Below are 18,039 nucleotides of genomic sequence, written 5' to 3'. Positions count from 1 at the left end.
GTTGACCTTTTATTTGCAGCCCAGGGAAGCATCCTCGTTGCCCGCCCCACCCGGAGCATACCTGTCTGAGATCAGAGGGCACCTGGCTCAGAGGAGGAGCCCCTGGCCCCTCTCTCAGAAGGGCAGCAGGCCTGAGTGACCGTGGGGCCCCCAAGCAGTCTGAGCAGACCTGGCTGGGTCCCCACAGGCCAGCCTGGAGAGGAGTGTTCCTGGGCACAGACAGCAGCCTTCTCCCCAGCTGGCAGGCACATCCCACTCTGCAGGCTCCCAGGCCTTCCCAGGGTGTTGGTACTGGGAGCTCCGGCACTGGGCTGGCAGAGGTGTGGAAGGCAAACCCTGTCCACCCCTGGGCAGGGGTAAGGGAGTCCCATTTCTGACCCGAACGCCGACCTAGGGGACCTGAGGGTGGCCCCCTATTTGCCAGTCCCAACGAGACGGAACAACAGTCCGGCAGCCACTTTCCCAAGTGGAGCGGTGGGGTGGGGGAGTGATCCCGGGAGAGGGCTCCGCAAGGCCAGAGGGGTGTGACCCTGGGAGACTGCTGCCGCCTGTGTCAGCTTTGCTTCAAATCTGGAAGTCCCAGCTGAGCACCCTGGGGGGCCGGGACCCCAGGGTTATGGACGGGTGCTCCCGCGGGGCCAGGAAGGGCCTCTGAGTGGCTCTGGGCAGCACCCCTGGTGCAGGCCCTAGGATGCCCCATCTCACCTGGACTCCCTTGGGGTCCATACTGACTTCATTTCATAGATGAGCAAACAGATTCCAAAGCGGAGTAGCTTTCCTGGAGTTTCTTGCCCATCAGTGGCAGAGTTCCTGTTGAACCCCACTGCCTAAGGGCCAGAGAAGTACCGGAATGACAAAGTCTTATATGAAGGGACAATTTGCAGCAATGTCGTTGCTCCTGCCACCCTCCCCCCGCCACCTTGAGGCTTGCAGGATCTAAGCTACCCAACCAGAGATCGAACTCTGGGCCCCTGCAGTAGAAACTTGGAGTCCTAACCACTGGACCACCAGGGAAATCCCAAGATGGTTGCCTTTTTATCAGCCCCCATGGTTCTTGAGCTTCTGGTTCCCCTTGTACATTTAATCCAGAATTTAGCATTTGAGCAACCAGTGTTCAGGAGTTCTCCATACAGGAGGTGCCTTTTTGGTAAAAGGAGATCTGTCCGTGTCATGCCTTGAGGCCCCACTGCACCAGCCATCTGCCCTCTTCAAACAGGCGGGGGCCCCTCTTAGCAAGTGCCCTCCCAGGACGCTGGGCGGAGTTGAGAAGAAGAGCGGCAGGTTAGCTGTGTGCACATGGCCTGGTTGGTTGCTCAGGGCAGGAGGGTCAGGCCTGGGGCCCCAGGACCTGGACTCCCCTAGCAGGGAGGTTGGGGGTTGCTGTGGTTCCACAGGATGGCCTGCTGCCGCTCTGCCACTGACCTCACACCAGGGAGTGGGTGGTGACCTTAGAAACGCCCATTGATTTCCACACACGTGGGACCTTGGTCTGGACCCACATGCCCTCCAGATTCAAAGGTTTAAGTTCAAGGACAACTTGATTTTTGTTCTCATGTGTAAGTATGGGAATTTTTAAAAAAAAGTTTAATGTGTACCTCAGTTTCCCTGCAATGTGTAAAAACAAAGACCTAGGGGGCTTTGTTAATCACACCAGACTGGCTCAAGCAGGGCTGAGGATGTATGAGCGGAGGTATGAGGGGCAGGCGGATGGAGGTGACTGCCTGCTCAGCTCTGCGCTGCCCTGATACGCAGTGCTAGGGTCTGGCAAACTGCAGGCTCAGGGGATGGCCAGCTTCTCTTGTGCAGGAAGCCTGAAATGTCTGCCAAGAAGCAGCAAGGAGCCTGTTGATGTTTGCCACACAGGTTTTTTTTTTCTTAGTTGAGTTTTTGCTTCTTTGCTTCTGGGTTTGTTTTTTAAAGGAAGTGTTAGGTCCCCTGGAGGAGGGCATGGCAGCCCACTCCAGTATTCTTGCCTGGAGAATGCCATGGAGGGAGGAGCCTGGCGGCTATAGTCCTAGGGTCGTGCAGAGTCAGACACAACTGAAATGACTTAGCACGCACGCACACACACCGAGAAAGAAGGTAGCATTTCCTGAAGTCCCTCTGGGAGCTGTCACTGGGCGTTCTCTGCATGCGCTGCCCCATGGCAGTCCATTCTTGTTTTATGGACGGGAAACCGAGGCTGGGAGTCTTGCCTCTGGATAATGGTGGAAACAGGGTCCCAGAACCAATCCCTGTAGGCGTCCCCAGGAAGGAGACATCTATTTAATATGATAGACGTTTGCAAACAGGAAAGGACAGGAAGGGACCACATGGATGCTATGTAAGCAGCCTTGGGGGGTCCTGGGAGCAGAGCAGGGGTCCCCTTGTCAAGGAAGCCAGACCGAGAACACCTCTGCCCCCTGCTGCAGCAAGTCCATGAAGGTCTCCTTGAATTGGGGAGAGGTGGGCTGGCTGGGGTTGGGGGCCGAGACGGGGAGGTGAGCATCCCCCTTACAGGGCTCTCCTTTCAGATGATTGAATCCAACGACATTTCAGGGGAGAAGATCAGGATGAAGGAGACTGTGGAGGGTGAGTGGCCGCTGGGCTGGGCGGGATGTGGGGCTTTGGGGAAAGACTGGTGGGTTTTGCCTCCAAGCTGGGTTCAACTTTGTTTTGCCTCATCTGGTGTTTGGTGAAAGCTGCCTGGGCTTCCCAGGTGGCACCAGTGGTGAAGAATCCACCATCCAGTGCAGGAGACGTAAGAGACATGGGTTCAATCCCTGGGTCGGGAAGATCCACCGGAGGAGGGGATGGCAACCCACTCCAGTATTCTTCCCCAGACAATCCCATGGACCAAGGAGCCTGGCGGGCTACAGTCACAGAATCACAAAGAGTTGGACATGACTGAAGAGGCTTAGCACACACATACAAGAGCCGAAGGGTGTTTATTGAGAACTGGACTGTGTGTTTGGTTTTGTTATTTTTCTTTTTTTCAAGATATTTTTTGATGTGGACCATTTTAAAAGTTTTACAACATAGCTCCCCAACCAGGCATTAAACCCACGCACCCTGCTTTGGAAGGCAAAGTCTTAACCATTGGACCACCAGGAAAGTCCCTTGCCATGCAGATTTTTAAAAATCAATCTTTTATTTTGGGGATCTTGGGTTTATTCTTTTTCTGTGTAAATCTGATTCACGTAGAATTCTTACTCCAGGTGTGAGGTAAGAATCCACTTTTATTTTTTTCCCCAAGAGTGCCCACTTATCCCAGCACCATTTTTGAAAACCTCTCATCTCCCTGTCTCCACTGATTTGAATGAACCAAACTTACCATCTTTAAATTCCATCAGGTAATTGACTTTCTAGATTTTTTTATTCCTTTCCAATAACCTATCTGTCTGTTCATGCACCGCTTTTACAGTGTTTTGAAACTTCGTATATATTTCAGTTACTGGCAAGGCTGGTCTTAGGCTTTTTTTTTTTTTTTTTTTTTCAAAATTCTCTCAGCTGTTCTTTTTTATTTATTTGGCTTTGCTGGGTCTTCGTTGCAGCATATGGGATCTAATTCCCTGACCAGGGGTCAAACCCCGGGTATCCTGCATTGAGAGCATGGAGTCTTGGCCACTGGACAACTAGGAAAGTCCGCCCTCCCACCTTTTTTTTTTTAATTGAGACAAAATTTAAATAAAATCAACCATTTTAAAGCAAACCATTCAGGGGCATTGATATATTCAGAGTGTTGTGCAATCATCTCTTCTGTCTAGTTCCAAAACTTTTTCATCACTCCAAGAGCAAGCCCCATATGCATTATCAGTCATTCTCTTATTTTCCCCTCATCGCAGCTGCTGACAACTGCTAATCTGCTTTCTGTCTCTGTGGATTTGCCTCTTCTGGATATTTCATATAGATAGCATCATATAACACGTGGCCTTTTATGTCTGGCTTGTTTCACTCTGCATAATATATTCAAGGTTCACCCACATTATAGCACGGGCCGGTGCTTCGTTCCCACGTGTGACCAATAGGCCATTGTATGCATGTGCCCGATTTTGTCATCCATTCACCTGTCAATGGACAGTTGGGTTGCTTCCACCTTTCAGCCGTTGTGAATAGTGCTGCTATAAGTGTGCACGTGGGGGTACTTGTTGAGTTCTGTTTTCAGCTCTTTGAGGGTGTATACTCGGGAGGGGAATTGTTAAATTGTATAGTAATTGCAGGCTTCCCTGGTGGCGCAGTAGTAAAGAATCTGCCTGCTAATGCAGGAGACTCGGGTTCGATCCTTGGATGAGGAAGATTCCCTGGAAAAGGGAATGGCAGCCCGCTCCAGTGTTCTTGCCTGGAAAATTGCATGGACAGAGGAACCTAGTGGGCTACTGTCCATGGGGTCGCATAGAGTCAGACAGGACTCAGCAACTGAGCACGCACACCCATGGTGATTGTGTGTTTAATTCTTTGAAGGAGTTTTTTGGGGGTTTTTTGACAGGTTTTCTTGGCTGATCTTGCTTATTTTTCCAGGTGACTTTGATTTTATTTAAAATTTTTTCCTTTTTTAAAATTTTTATTTACTTATTTAAAAAAATTTTTTTTTTCCAAGTGATTTTAGAATTAGCTTATCTAGTTCCACAAAAATTAGAGTCTGGCTGGCATTTTTACTGGTATCGCATTGAATTTATAAATTAATGTACAGAAAGTTAATACAGTTCTAGAACCTTCCGTGCATCTTTTTCATGACTGTCCTGGGCTATCCAGTATTGAATGCATGTGGCCAAGTGACGTGAGCACCTTTATTAGCCCCATTTTTCACTTGAGGAAGTTGAGAGTCTGAGAGTTAAGTTGTTCAAGACCGGCACCTCTTCTTCACGGTGGGTTACCCAGGCTTCCCTTGTGGCTCAGCTGGTAAAGAATCTGCCTGCAATGCGGGAGGCCTGGGTTAGATCCCGGGGCTGGGAAGATCCCCTGGAGAAGGGAAAGGCTACGCACTCCAGTATTCTGGCCTGGAGAATTCCATGGACTGTATAGTCCATGGCGTCACAAAGAGTGGGACGCAACTTTCACTTCACCCAGAAGGTCGACTGGCTTGAGAAAGATCCTGGACTCTGGAGGCCAAGTGTGACGTCGTTTTAGGGTTTGGCTGGGAGGGCCACCCCCTTGTCCGCCGGACTGCAGTGTTGGCTCTGGGGTATTGATGGCCCCTCATCTCCCCCTTCTCCCCAGGCCTGCAGGACAAGCTGAACAAGAGGGACAAAGAGGTGACAGCCTTAACATCTCAGACCGAGATGCTCAGGGCCCAAGTAAGTGGTAAGTCTCTCTCCTTCAGGGCAGATGCGGGGGCTTTCACTGGGCCACGTGCCAGTCCAGCAGGGGAGGGGGAGATGATGCTGGCCAGGGTGCCCTTTCCCCACTCTGCCCTGAGGAGAAGTCAGCCTGGCCCAGGTGGCACTGGACTTCCATCTGGGCAGCAGTGTTGGGGGAGTGGTAGCCCACACTTCATCTGTAATATAAGTGGGGGCCCCAGGGATTTCCCTGATGGTTCGGTGGTTAGGACTCTGTGCTTCCAATGCAGGGGTCAGTAGTTTGATCCATGGTGGGGGAACTAAGATCCCATAGGCCAAATGGCACAGCCACAAAAAACACAGGGGGGCCCCAGCCACCTTCTCTCCCCAGAGCCAGGCCTCTGTTCCCTGTGTTCTGTAATTGCATCACGTCTTATCTCTTTCTGGGCTTGAAGACCCCTGGGTTTCAATCTCTCTGCCTTTTGGTATAGTACTTGGGCACCAGCCCCTGGAAGAAATACCAGGATTTCAGAATTGGGAGGGGAAGGACTTTGGCTGCAGCAAAAGACAAGGCCCAGGGGAAATGGGGATAAATCCAGAGGGTAGCCTGGTGGGGGCGGGAGGCGTGGTGGGGGGCCTGGAATCTGTGACTTGGTGACAAACTGGCCCTGCTTCTTGTCCACCAGAATGCCAGTGGTGGTACCCATGAGTCGGCCCCCATCCTGGGAAACGGTTCTCACCCCCCTTCTCTCCACTCCCATCACGTTCACGTGGCATAATGGGTCCCAACAAAGGTCAGTTGACCTCAGATTCCTCCGGGACCAAGGTGAAGTTGTAGATTTCCCTCGTCCAGGCGACACTGTAAACACCCAGGCCCTGTCTCTCAAAGGCTGGAGTGCTTTTCTGACACCAGAGGGCCCCGCTGCTGTGTGGGGGCCGTGGTCTGCTTTTCCTAAGTAGCTCTTCTCGGCCCCTCGCTGCCTGGCCCTACAGGACGAGAGAGGTCCGCTCAGTGAGCGTGTCCCTGTTAACACCCCCGTTTCCCCGGGAAAGCCTGCTCCCCGCCCGAGCCTTGGCCCCCGGGTGGGACAGATTCCCGTGGCGATCCCAACCCTCTCCCTCCTTGTCCTGCTGGCTGGCCTCAGCACTGGAGGGCAAGTGCAGGTCAGGGGAGAAGAAGGTGGACACCCTCCAGAAAGAGAAGCGGCGCTTGGAGTTGGAGCTGGAGGCCGTGTCCCGGAAGACCCATGATGCCTCGGGCCAGCTGGTCCTCATCAGCCAGGAGCTGCTCCGGAAGGAGCGGTGAGTCAGTCGTGGGTGGTGGTCAGACCAGCGTGACCCTCACTGCACCCAGCTAATAGCACCCAGTGTTTTTTGGAGGCAAGCCAGGGAATAGACCTGGTGGACAGATGACTGGCATCACCAGTGATCACCATACTGTCTGCTGCTAAGCTCCAACGGAGCCTCAGAATCCTTCTTAACACAGTTCTCCAAGCAGAGCTCATAGGAAAGATTAGTGGTTCCCAAATATCTTGGTCTTGGGGACCCCTTGAAACTCTTAAAAATTATTGAGGGATCCCACCTCCTCTGCCTTGAAGCCCTCCTTGGTTGATGTAGGTCACCATGAGCTGCTCCTTGCTTCTTTGGTACTTAGGATGGGAGTGGGAGATCAGCTAGAAATGTGTGGGCAGATTAAATGAGTAGAGATTTATTTTAGCCACATAACAAGAAATCTGGAGGTAGCTACAGCTGGCATTTGGTTCAGTGACTCAAGGCATCAATGCCAACACCTTTGTTCTCTTGGGTTCTGTTAGACTCTTCCTCATGGACTTTTCCTCATGGTTGCAGGGTGGCTGCTGAAGCTCCAGCCATCAGGTGCCATCATTCAGCATAGGAAGAAGGAAGAAAGGGAAAGGACAGTGACAGCAAACTTCTACTTTATTCTTAACTACCCATGGCCACCTAGAGAGGGAGTTTTCCCCTCCTCTAAAGTAGATTCTAGCAAGGGGAAGAGCTAAGAAGGGGTATGTCCTTTTTTCCCAGCCTCTGCCCATGGGAGACATTGCTAATTGATCACTGCACTCTTTTTCTGCAACACCCAGATGTGGCCTCAGAATCAGTCTCACCACAGTATTCCAGGCAGCTACTGCCAGTTACTACCAGAGTTGATGTAGGAAATAAAAGTTATTTGATAGCAGGTATTTAAAATGTCTTGCCCCATGAGCTCTCTTGGATAAATACTTTATTTTTTTATTTCATTTAATTTTATTATTACCTTAAAAATGTATTTTATTGGGACTTATCTGGTGGTCCAATGGTTAAGAATCTGCCTTGCCGTGCAGGGGATACAGGTTTAATCCCTAGTTGGGGAACTAAGATCCCATAAACCGCACAGCAGCTAAGCCTGTGTGCCACAACTAAGACCTGATGCAGCCAAATAAATATATAAATATTTTAAAAATAAGTAAATAAAATAAAAAGTAGTTTTTGGAAGTTACATTTATTTATAACATTATATAAGTTTTGTGTATACAATATTATATTTCCACTTCTATACTATTTTTAATTAAACAAACATTTTATTCTCTTTAAAAAAAAAAAAACTTCAAAAAAATTCTAAGAAAGGCTGAGTCCTCTTGACTGTCCAGTTCCCAAACCCGAGTCTCTCCCCAGCTGTGGTCAGATGGTTTCAAGCCTCATGCTTCCTCTCTGGCCCCTCCCGGCACAGATGCTGTGTCTTAGTAGCCAGTATCCCACTGGGGTGGCCAGTCCCAGGCACCTGGCTAATTGTGGAGCATGAGAGATGAGGTACCCAGGCTGACTGCTGTTCTTGCACCCCCGCCCCGCTCCAGGAGTCTGAATGAACTGCGGGTATTGCTGCTGGAGGCCAATCGCCATTCCCCGGGGCCTGAGAGGGACCTGAGCCGTGAGGTCCACAAGGCTGAGTGGAGGATCAAGGAGCAGAAACTCAAGGATGACATCCGGGGCCTGCGGGAAAAGCTGACCGGGCTGGTATGTGGGGAAGGGGGCGGCCTGGGGATGGGGGACACCAGGGAGGGGCTGGGGTGACCTGCTGTCAGGCCATGGGGATTGGTGACCTCCTGCAGCCACCCCAGGGACAGCCAAGTCACAGTGAGGGTTTGGAATGCCCTAGAACCACTGATAGGGTCAGCAGGGTGGCTGGTGGAAGGGCCACGGGAGGCCCCTTTTGTAGATATCATGGCTGGTTATGTGGCTGTCTGGGTGATGTAATGCAAAGGAAGATTTCCTAAGAATCTGACCAGTCCAGAGGTGGGGTGGCCTACCGCCAGGTGGTGAGCTCCCCATCAAGGGAAGTAATCAACCAGAAGCCAGCTCCTTGTTCAGGGTCCTGCAGTGGCGATTCATGCATCCATCTCAGGGACGAGAGGGGAACAGAGGCCTGACTGAGTGGAGTCCCCAGAAATGCAGGTGGGGTAGGCTGGTAGCGCAGGATAGAACCATCCCACTCCATCCCCCATTGGTCAGCATTCAAGACAAGCCTGTGGCAGGTTCCTGGGCCTGGTCAACTCCAGGGTGTGGACAGGTTAGGTCCAGGAGGACAGGATTGCTATCAGGGGAAGCTGCTCCAAAGCCCCTCGCTGCCCACCCGCCCAGCCACAGGGGTTCAGCCACAGTGGAGGAGATGGAGGAAGAGGGGCCTCGCAGGCAGGAGGAGAGCCCAGGACCCGCCTGCTGCTGTGGGAGCAGCCCTAGACCTGCAGGGTTGGGGGGGGATGTCCATTATTCTGTCTGCACCGAGACTGTGGGCATGGGGACCACTGGGCCTTTCAGTCCTGGCAGGTCTGCCCAGCAGAGAGTATTACAGACCCCTCTGTGGTCCGCATGGTGCTGTGAGCCTGGGCGTAACTTGGAAACCAAGACCCTGGGGCTAGTAGGGACTTGGGAGTTACCATTCCAAGTCTTTGCCAGAGCTACATGGAGGGGGCGGAGCCACGCTGTCTCCATGAACCACAAGCTGGTCAAGTTTACATGTGACCAGCCTCTGCCCTGTCCCCCCTGTACCGTCGCCAGCACCACAGCGAACTAGGGATGGGCTTGGTGGTTAGAAACCTCCTGAAGTAAGGGAAGTTTGGATGGAGAAGGAGGCTTGGGTAGAGGATCCGAGCAGAACGGAAGGACCTAGAAGCCCCGCCCAAGGAGGGCAGTGCAGGGAGGGTTTGTGGTCTGCCTGTCTCCAGTACCGTGGTGGGCGGGGTCAGCCGCGGAGCATTTGGAAGGGAAGGGAAGGAATGTCCTATTGAGGCAGGCGGTGGGGGCGTTTTGAGGAGGGGTTCAGGGGATGAGGCTGTGGGTGGTCTAGGGGTGAAGAGGAAGGACCCATGTAAGACAGTGTGGAGGGAGTCGGGGGCATGCAGGACGGAAAGAAGGAAGGGAGAGGTCCTAGGTTTGGAAACTTGGGAAACATGGAGCATCTGATAGAACCTGGGAATCCAGGGCAGGGAGCAGGAAAGATGCTTCTGTGGGGACCCTCAGGTGAGGGAGGGAGGCTTGAGGGGCATCCTGGTGATGCCCAAGGCTGACCCAGAGATGACGTGAGATAGACAAGTTTCCTGCCCAGAGAAGAGGTCACCCTCCCGCAGCACATACATGCACACACACACATGTATGCACGCACAGACACACACACGCTCATCCTCTCTCCTGCTGCTTCCAGGACAAAGAGAAGTCCCTGTCGGATCAGAGGCGCTACTCCCTCATCGACCCGTCCTCATCCTCGGCACCGGAGCTCCTGCGGCTGCAGCACCAGCTGATAAGCACGGAGGACGCACTGCGGGACGCGCTGGACCAGGCTCAGCAGGTGGAAAGGCTCGTGGAGGCCATGAGGAGCTGCCCTGATAAGTCCCAGGTGAGCTCGGTGCCCCCCAGATCTGGGGTGAGAGCCTCAGCCTTGCCCCTGGAAGTCTCAGCCTGAAGGGTCCATGGCTTTATCCTGAGGAGCTCAGACGAAAGGTGGAGATGCAGCCTTGCCCTGAGAGCCTAGATTTCCCCATTTTGATGGGCTCTGCTCAGAGTTCCGGGCTTCCCAGGTGGCGCAGGTGGTTAAAAAACCCACCTGCAATGCAAGAGACACAGAGACACGGGTTTGATGTCTGGGTAGGGAAGATCCCCTGGAGGAGGGCATGGCAACCCACTTCAGTATTCTTGCCTGGGAAATCCCATGGACAGAGGAGCCTGGCGGGCTGTGGCCCATAAGGTCGCACAGAGCCAGAGACAACTGAAGTGACTTAGCACTCACATACACACGCTCAGAGTTCAGAGCCTGAGACTGTCCTGTTGGGAAGGCCTCGCCATCTAGTGGACGAACCAGGAAATGCTGGCTGGTGAACCTCGCTCAGCCTCTCGCCCTTGGCTCTTTAACAGGCCGTGGGCAATTCCGGTTCTGCAAACGGCGTCCACCAGCAAGACAAGGCCCACAAACAAGAGGTAAGGGGCACCCTGTCCCCGGAGGGATTTGCTGCGTCACTCCCACGGCCCTCGCGTACGGGCTGATTTCTCTGGAGAGGAAACTGAAAAGGCAGCACAGGTGCAAAGACACATTTTGCAGGAGCCCTCATAGAGGAGGGACCGTGGAGTCAAACTTGATTCAGTCCCCATCCTGCTCTTTTAACCTTCCTCTTTCCAAAAAAACCTTTTATTATAAAACAATATGTGCCTATTGGGAAACTTTTGGGAAGAAACTCAAAAATACATAAGGAAGAACACATTGGACATTCCCTGGTGGTCCAGTGGTTAGGGCTCCACATGTCCACTGCAAGGGGCACAGTTTGATCTCTGGTCAGGGGACTGAGGTCCCACAAGCTGTGCGGCGTGGCCAGAAAAAACACACTCACTAGTAGTGTGAGTAGCTCTTCCACCCAGAGATGACCAAGGTTGCCATTTTTAAGTGACACAGCTCCTGAACTTTGCTCAGCATGCACGTGTGTGTATGTGTATGTGTGTCCACATGTACAGCCAATCCAAACTATTCCCTGTTTGCAAACTCGCCTGCTTGGTAACATTTACCTGTAACCCCAAACTCCACACTGACAGCACTTCTGTGGTCATTCATGGACACGTGCAGAGCAGAGAAAAATGTAATCACCTGAGACACGGCATGTTCCCAGATGAGTTTGTACAAAGCAGCCTGCTTGTGCTAACATTCTGCAAACAAGTGTCCTTTTCACCGTCTACTTAGTGACACGTTTCTCACATTTTCATGCTTTTTTTCTTGGTGATTTCCACTGTTTAAAATGGCCCCCAAGCATCATGTTGTGTTCTAGAAGAGCCGTCTAGTGTTCCTAAGTGAAGCAAGGCTGCAATGTGCCTTCCAGAAAATACTTTAGAGAAGCTCCATTCAGGCATGAGTTACAGTGTTGCCGGCCTTGAGTCCATTATTAATGAGCCAACAAGATGAATTCAGTGAAATGCTTTAAACAGAAGCACGCGTGAAACATGGTTACCTGTTGATCGATCGATGAAAACGTCAGATCAGAGATTTGCAGGAACCTTGTATTTGCACTGGGAGCAATGGTTCAGTTTTTGCTAGTTTCATGACAGTTTGATTCTGTGGAACAGAACTCCTGCAAATCATGAAGATTGTTATATGTCTGTAAATGTATGTACACATTAATTTAAAAAAAAATGTCTTCCTGGTAGCTCAGACTGTAAAGAATCTGCCTGCCAATGCGGGAGAGCTGGGTTCGATCCCAGGTCGGGAAGATCCCCTGGAGAAGGAAATGGCAACCCACTCCAGTACTCTTGCCTGGAAAATCCCATGGACAGGGGAGCCTGGCAGACTACAGTTCATGGGGCACAAAGAATCAGACATGACTGAGCGACTAATACATATAATTGACATAATCATACTTTTTTTTATAATTGTATTTTAAAGATTTTTTTTTAATGTGGATCATTTGTAAAGTCTTTATTGAATTTGTTACAATATTGCTTCTGTTTTATGTTTTGGTTTTTTGGCCCGAGGCATGTGGAATCTTAAGCTTCCTGACCAGGGATTGAACTTGTACCTCCTGCATTGGAAGGCAAAGTCTTAACCACTGGACCACCAGGAGAAGTCCCTATACATTCTTTTTATTTAGAAATAATTTTTAATTGACAAAAAAGTTACAAGAATTAAAAAAAAGCACCTCGAGGGACTTTCCTGGTGGTCCAGTGGCAAAGACTCCGAGCTCCTAGTGCAGGGGGCCCCAGTTCGATCCCTGGTTGGGGAACTAGATCCCACAGTTAGAAAACCCCACAGGCTGCAATGAAGACTGAAGATCCCTCATGCTACAACTAAGACCTGGTGCAGCCAAATAAATAAATATGAAAGTGACAGTGTTAGTTGCTCAGTTGTGTCTGACTCTTTGTGGCCCCATGGATTGTGGTCCCCCAGGCTCCTCTGTCCATGGAGTTCTCCGGGCAAGAATACTGGAGTGGGTTGCCATGCCCTCCTCCAGGGGATCTTCCTGACCCAGGAATCGAACCTGCGTCTCCTGCCTTGCCGGCGGATTCTTTACCACTGAGCCACCAGGGAAGCCCATAAATACCTGTACACAGATACAAACTAAAACTAAAATAGCACCTAGAGCATCAGCTCTCCTTCCCCCCATAACACGTGGTTAAGATTTTGCCCCATTTGCTTTACTTTTTGTTCTCTATGTGTAGATGTGTGTTATATGCATGTAATATTTTTCTGAACCATTTGAGTATAATTGCATATTCAGTCCGTATTCCCTGAGAAACAGGGCATGATTTTACATAAACACAGTACAGTTATCAGTCTCAGCAAATGTCATGTTGTTATGAGATTTGTTAATATAGCCAATCATACTCCCTACCTGTTTTCTTCATTTGACCCTGGAGTGTCTTCACGGCTCTCTCCCAGTCTAAGGTCCAGTCTAAGGTTAGTGAGGCTCATTGCATTTACTTGTTATGTCTTCTTTAGTCTCCTTGCATCTGGAACATTTCCTCCATTTCACTTGGATTTTTATGGCATGGCATTTTTGAAACACAGTCCCTCCCTCTTTGTTTAATAGAAGATTCCTCCTTTGGGGTTTGACTGTCCTTTGGGGTGATTAGAGCCCGGTTCTGCAATTCAGGCTGAAATACTTGGTCAAGGTCATGTTCTTCTCCAGGCATCACGACTGGGGCACGTGAGGTCCATCTGCCCTTCATTCCAGGTGTATCACCTGGTCAAGGTGTTGTCTGACCCCTACTGTATGGTTACTGGTTCTTTCTGAATGAACATTGAGTGGAGACCCTGGAAGACCTTGTGAATTCTCTGTTCCTGACTCAAATGCCCCCTGGATTCATCATCAGTCTGTGACGGCCTGAGCCGTCTTTATTGTGATGGTTGCAAAGTAGCACATAAATTATTTTGTTTTAATTTTTTTGGCCATACCACACTGCTTGTGGGATCTTGGTTCTCCAACCAGGGATCTAACTTGGCACCCTGCAGTGGAAGGGTGGAATCCTAACCTCTGAACTGCTAGGAAACTCCCTAAATTATGTAATGGAGTAGATAGCCTGCTCCAACTCAACAAATATGAATTTGAGCAAATTCCAGGAGATGGTGAAGGACAGGGAAGCCTGTTGCACTGCTGTCCATGGGGTCACAAAAGAGTCAGATGCAACTTAGCACTGAACAAGAACAAAGCATGCTCTAATATTCAATTTCACCTCCTGGTTTTTTTGCAACTGAATATTTTAAATGTATCATCTTCTCTCTTCCTTAAGCAGTCTCTGTAAAGTCTACGTTTTATAAAATTGTGGGTGGAAAATTGGTTTCCCAGGACTTTCATGGGCCTGACTCCCTTGCTGGGAATGTGTTTTGCTGGGTTCTGTATTAAGGGGGTGTCTGGTGGCCCACCCCCCACAGTTAGCTCCTGCCATTCGCCTGCAGTGTTGGAGAGCCCACCTGGGGCCCAGGTGCCAGCCCAGTTAGGCTCTGTCTCTGGCTCCCTGTATGACGTTGGGCCAGTGCGACCTTGGGCTGGAGGAAAGAAGGCTTGTCCTTCCAACTCAGCTGATGGAGCTATGGCTGCAGGCACTCACCTGGAGACCTGAGAACCCTGGCCACAGCATCTGCTGAGGGCCTGGCCCTGGGGGTGAGAAGCAGAGAGAGACGGGTGTGGGGAGGTGGGGACCCCACACCAGACCTGAGAGCAGGGTGGAGGCAGGAAGCTGTAGCAGGACCTGTCGGGGTTGTGTTTGCAGAGGAGCCACCCGTACCCGGCCCCTTGGGACTTGATGTCCAAACCTTGTATGGCTTTATCCTGCGAGGCACACGGAGATCATCCCAGTTTACAGATGTGAAAACTGAGGCTTGGAGTCTCAGCACCAGTTTTCCTTTCCTCGGATCCAGCCTCCACGCAGGCCCTCGGAGCTCTTTGTAAATCGTGCCTGCTGTTTCCTCTTCCCTTCAACTTCCCATAAACCGCTCCCACCCTGCCTCCTGTCTCGCTGTGCCCCAAACACTCAGCACGGAGAGTGCTCCTGCCTCAGGGCCTTTGCACATGCTGTTCTGGCACCGGCCAGTTCTCCTCCCCCAGCCCTGCCTCCTCCCTCTGCCACTTGCCCCTGGGCCTCCTGAGAGCCTTGCTGACCGAGCTTTTGCTTTCTCCAGGACAAGCACTGATCCTGACGGACACTGTGGCGTGGCCCAGTCCAGACCAGAGCCCCTCCAGCCTGCCCCGGCGGCGCCCCCTCCAGGCAGGGGGCAGGACTGTCGCTTTGAAGACAAGAACAGTGTTTGTAACAATGACGTACCCACCGCCGTGGACAATCCCCCACCCCCGACCCCCCCTGCCGGACCAGGAGGCTTCTTCAAGCACGACCTTCCACGGAGAGCGGTACAGGCCTGGCCTGGCCCCTGGGACCTGCAGCCTGGGCGCCTTGGACACCCGGCAGTTTCTGGTGTTGGCTTGGGGAGGCCGGGGCGATCCGAACAGGCCCCTCTCCCCAGGAGGCACTGCCCTGAGGACCGTCTTGGCCCCTGGGCATGTCCCCATTCCCTTTCTTCCCTTCCTTCTCCTGCGGGTCCCTCTCAGACCCCCGAGAGCCATTGTCCTAGGAAGGGGCCAGAGGAGGGCCCCAGCTTCCCCTTCAGGCGCCAAGGAGAGAAGCCCCGTCATTAGGAGGCAGGAGGTGACCCCCTTTCCTTCAGCCTCTTCCAGACTAAGGCAGTCCCCAGGGCTTCTTGTCCCCACACACGAATGAGCCTCTTTCAGACGGTGGTACAAGTTCCCCTCAGCCCGTCTGCCCAGCAAGGCCCCAGGTTCAATATGCTGGGACGTGGGCCTTCGTTCCGACCCCAGCGCACACGCAGCTCCAAGCGGCTGATGTCCAGAGGGTAGTCCCCAAGGCCAGGAGCCACAGTATTAGGAAAGTCTGGAAGCCCCTTTCCTTCCCCAACCCATCCCTAGAGACCTGGCTTCTTGGAGCTGGGGCAGGGAGGCCCCAAACCAGCTCTTTGGGCGTGTTTTGACTGGTAGGTCATATGCAGTCCCCTGGGTTGACTTGATGTTACAAAACTGGCCTCCCACCGGCAGATTCACCCATGCAGACCCAGACATATACACCTTCTGACCCTCGCCACAGGCACACTCAGAGGGGTCACGCATGCACACATGCCGTGTGGGTGGGATCTTTGCAGTCAGTCACGGTCGCACCACATGGACGCTCAGGCTCCAGGATTGAGCCCCAGGCCTGGCAGGGCCGCGACTGCACACACTGCACATGTGCCTGCAGCCTCGACATGCACAGAATCAGCCAGGTACACGTGGGTGAGCCTTCAGGGAGGCGTGGCCACGCATGCGCATCTGAACACACAGCCCAACGGCCCCCTTTCAGTGGTACAAGGCGTCTGCCTGGGGCATTTTAAGTCCTGTCTCCTGTAGCCAAGAAAAGAACCCAAGGATGGATTGGGGAAGAAAAATCTCCCCACCTCCCCTCAAGCCTGCCAAGTTACTCCAGCCTCATTTGTGATGGGAAAGCCAGTGTCTGCCAGAAGCCCCACCTCTAGAGCCGGGAGACCCACGATGGTTGCCTTGCACTGCAGCGTCTCCGTGGAGGCCTGCCCCACCTCCCCCAGCTTAGGGGTCTCTCCCCCTAGGGGGTAGAGGGGGTGCCCGATGGTCCAGCACAGTGTTCCCCAGTTGCGCCAAGACAGGTATGCAGGTAGTGCCCAGGTCACCCCTGAGTGCTCCCAGGTACAGATGGGTGGTCTTCACGTCCTTGCCCCAAAGCAGCCCACCCTGGGGGCGGCCAGTTAGTCCTATCAGCCCCTCTTTGCTCCCCGTTGGCTTTCGGTAGCTCTTGCATGCGGTTTCATTAACAACGGTCTAGAAGCAATGCTGTAGTGGCTTAACCGAGTCAAATACTACTCTTTCCAGCAAAATCGGGCAGCTGCCCTGCCCACTGGAGGCACTGATTAGTCTACTAACAGCCAAAAGCCCACTCTGAGAGGAGCTGAGCCCCCCAGGATGGGCTGGCAGGTGGCAAGCGCTTTCGCCATGGGCATCTGCGCCTGCCCAGTGTATGCTCAGCCGTGCCCCTCCCCAAGCCCTCCTGCACCCTCCCCTTCCCTTCCCCAAAGTGGAATTGTTGAACTGTGGCGAGTCTGTGCTCGAGACAATAAAGCTTGTGACTGAGGCCCAGGACCCCTGCGGTTTCCGCTTCTCTCTCTGTGGGCCTCCTGGCCTCCCCCAATGTCTCCTAGCTCATGAACACCCAGGTGCCAGGAGTCTGACTTGATCCTGTTCCTGGCTAATTCTTACTCAAATGTGAATGGCTGATAAGGGCCTCAGGGGGTCTGGTGTGGAACTGAGCTGCCTTGTCCGAGAAGAGGGAGCTCAACAAAAGTGGCAGAGAACCAGAGAAAGGGGGCACCCGTGGAAGTCAGGTGAGGCTGCCAGAGAGGCATGAGGGTTTGGATTTGAATCTGTTGAAGATGTAAGTGGGCCCACAAGGAAAAATCGAAGTCTCCCCTGTACAAAATAGTGATGGATTCAGCTAACAGATTGGATGAGTTCAGTGAGAACGCTTAAGACAGCTAATGCTGTCTCCTGCAGTAAGATGTCTTTAGATCATGTAGTCACTGTTTTGCCAGCTTTATGGTCATTTTGCAGGCTGTGCAATTGAGGGTCCCTCCCACCCTCCACCCCTCACCCCTCTCCACAGAGACCAAACAAGGCTCTCGAGGTTAACAGCTGAATGGGTCCAGCTATGTGCCCTTTCTCGGGCACTGCATCAGCAGAGTTCTGGAGGAAGCAGTGACACTGTGCAGTGGGGGAATGAGAGTTTAAAAGGAGGGGCTGTGTGCTCGGGTGTGGACGGGGACCCACAAGGGACTCAACTGCAGAGAGAACTCCAGGGGGCAGTGTGGCCCGGTAGGGAAGGACTAAAAAAGAACGTGACAGCCGTGTCCGACTCTGTGACCCCCATGAGCTATACAGTCCATGGAACTCTCCAGGCCAGGACCCTGGAGTGGGTAGCCTTTCCTTTCTCCAGGGGATCTTCCCAACCAAGGGACAGAACCCAGGTCTCCCACATTGCAGGTGGATTCTTTACCAGTCGAGCCACAAGGGAAGCCCAAGAATACTGAGGTGGGTGGCCTAACCCTTCGCCAGGGGATCATCCCGACCCAGGAATCGAACCAGGGTCTCCGGCATCGCAGGTGGATTCTTTACCAACGGAGCTATCATGGAAGCCCTAGGACAGTAGCCGCCTCTCTCTCAACTCCTGCCCCTGCCTTCTGCCGACC

At 52.5% G+C, this 18,039-nt stretch overlaps 1 protein-coding gene across 2 annotated transcripts in view; it reads left to right on the top strand.

Moving 5' to 3' along the window:
• Positions 1–16,936, top strand: part of CLIP2 (CAP-Gly domain containing linker protein 2) — a 75,362-nt gene extending 58,426 nt beyond the window's left edge. For both annotated transcript variants that reach the window (XM_020896862.2, XM_070460208.1), the window contains 7 exons: positions 2,514–2,571; positions 5,197–5,280; positions 6,401–6,557; positions 8,108–8,267; positions 9,952–10,143; positions 10,659–10,721; positions 14,902–16,936. In XM_020896862.2, the coding sequence (XP_020752521.1) occupies positions 2,514–2,571; positions 5,197–5,280; positions 6,401–6,557; positions 8,108–8,267; positions 9,952–10,143; positions 10,659–10,721; positions 14,902–14,913 (726 nt within the window). In that variant the 3' untranslated portion in view covers positions 14,914–16,936. The remainder of the gene's footprint in view (positions 1–2,513; positions 2,572–5,196; positions 5,281–6,400; positions 6,558–8,107; positions 8,268–9,951; positions 10,144–10,658; positions 10,722–14,901) is intronic.
• The last annotated feature ends 1,103 nt before the right edge of the window (positions 16,937–18,039 follow it).

The sequence above is a fragment of the Odocoileus virginianus genome, chromosome 33 (genome assembly GCF_023699985.2).
Source record: "Odocoileus virginianus isolate 20LAN1187 ecotype Illinois chromosome 33, Ovbor_1.2, whole genome shotgun sequence".
NCBI lineage: Eukaryota > Metazoa > Chordata > Mammalia > Artiodactyla > Cervidae > Odocoileus > Odocoileus virginianus.
The sequence above is the reverse complement of the archived record's forward strand: the minus strand, read 5'-3'. Positions and strand labels throughout refer to the sequence as shown.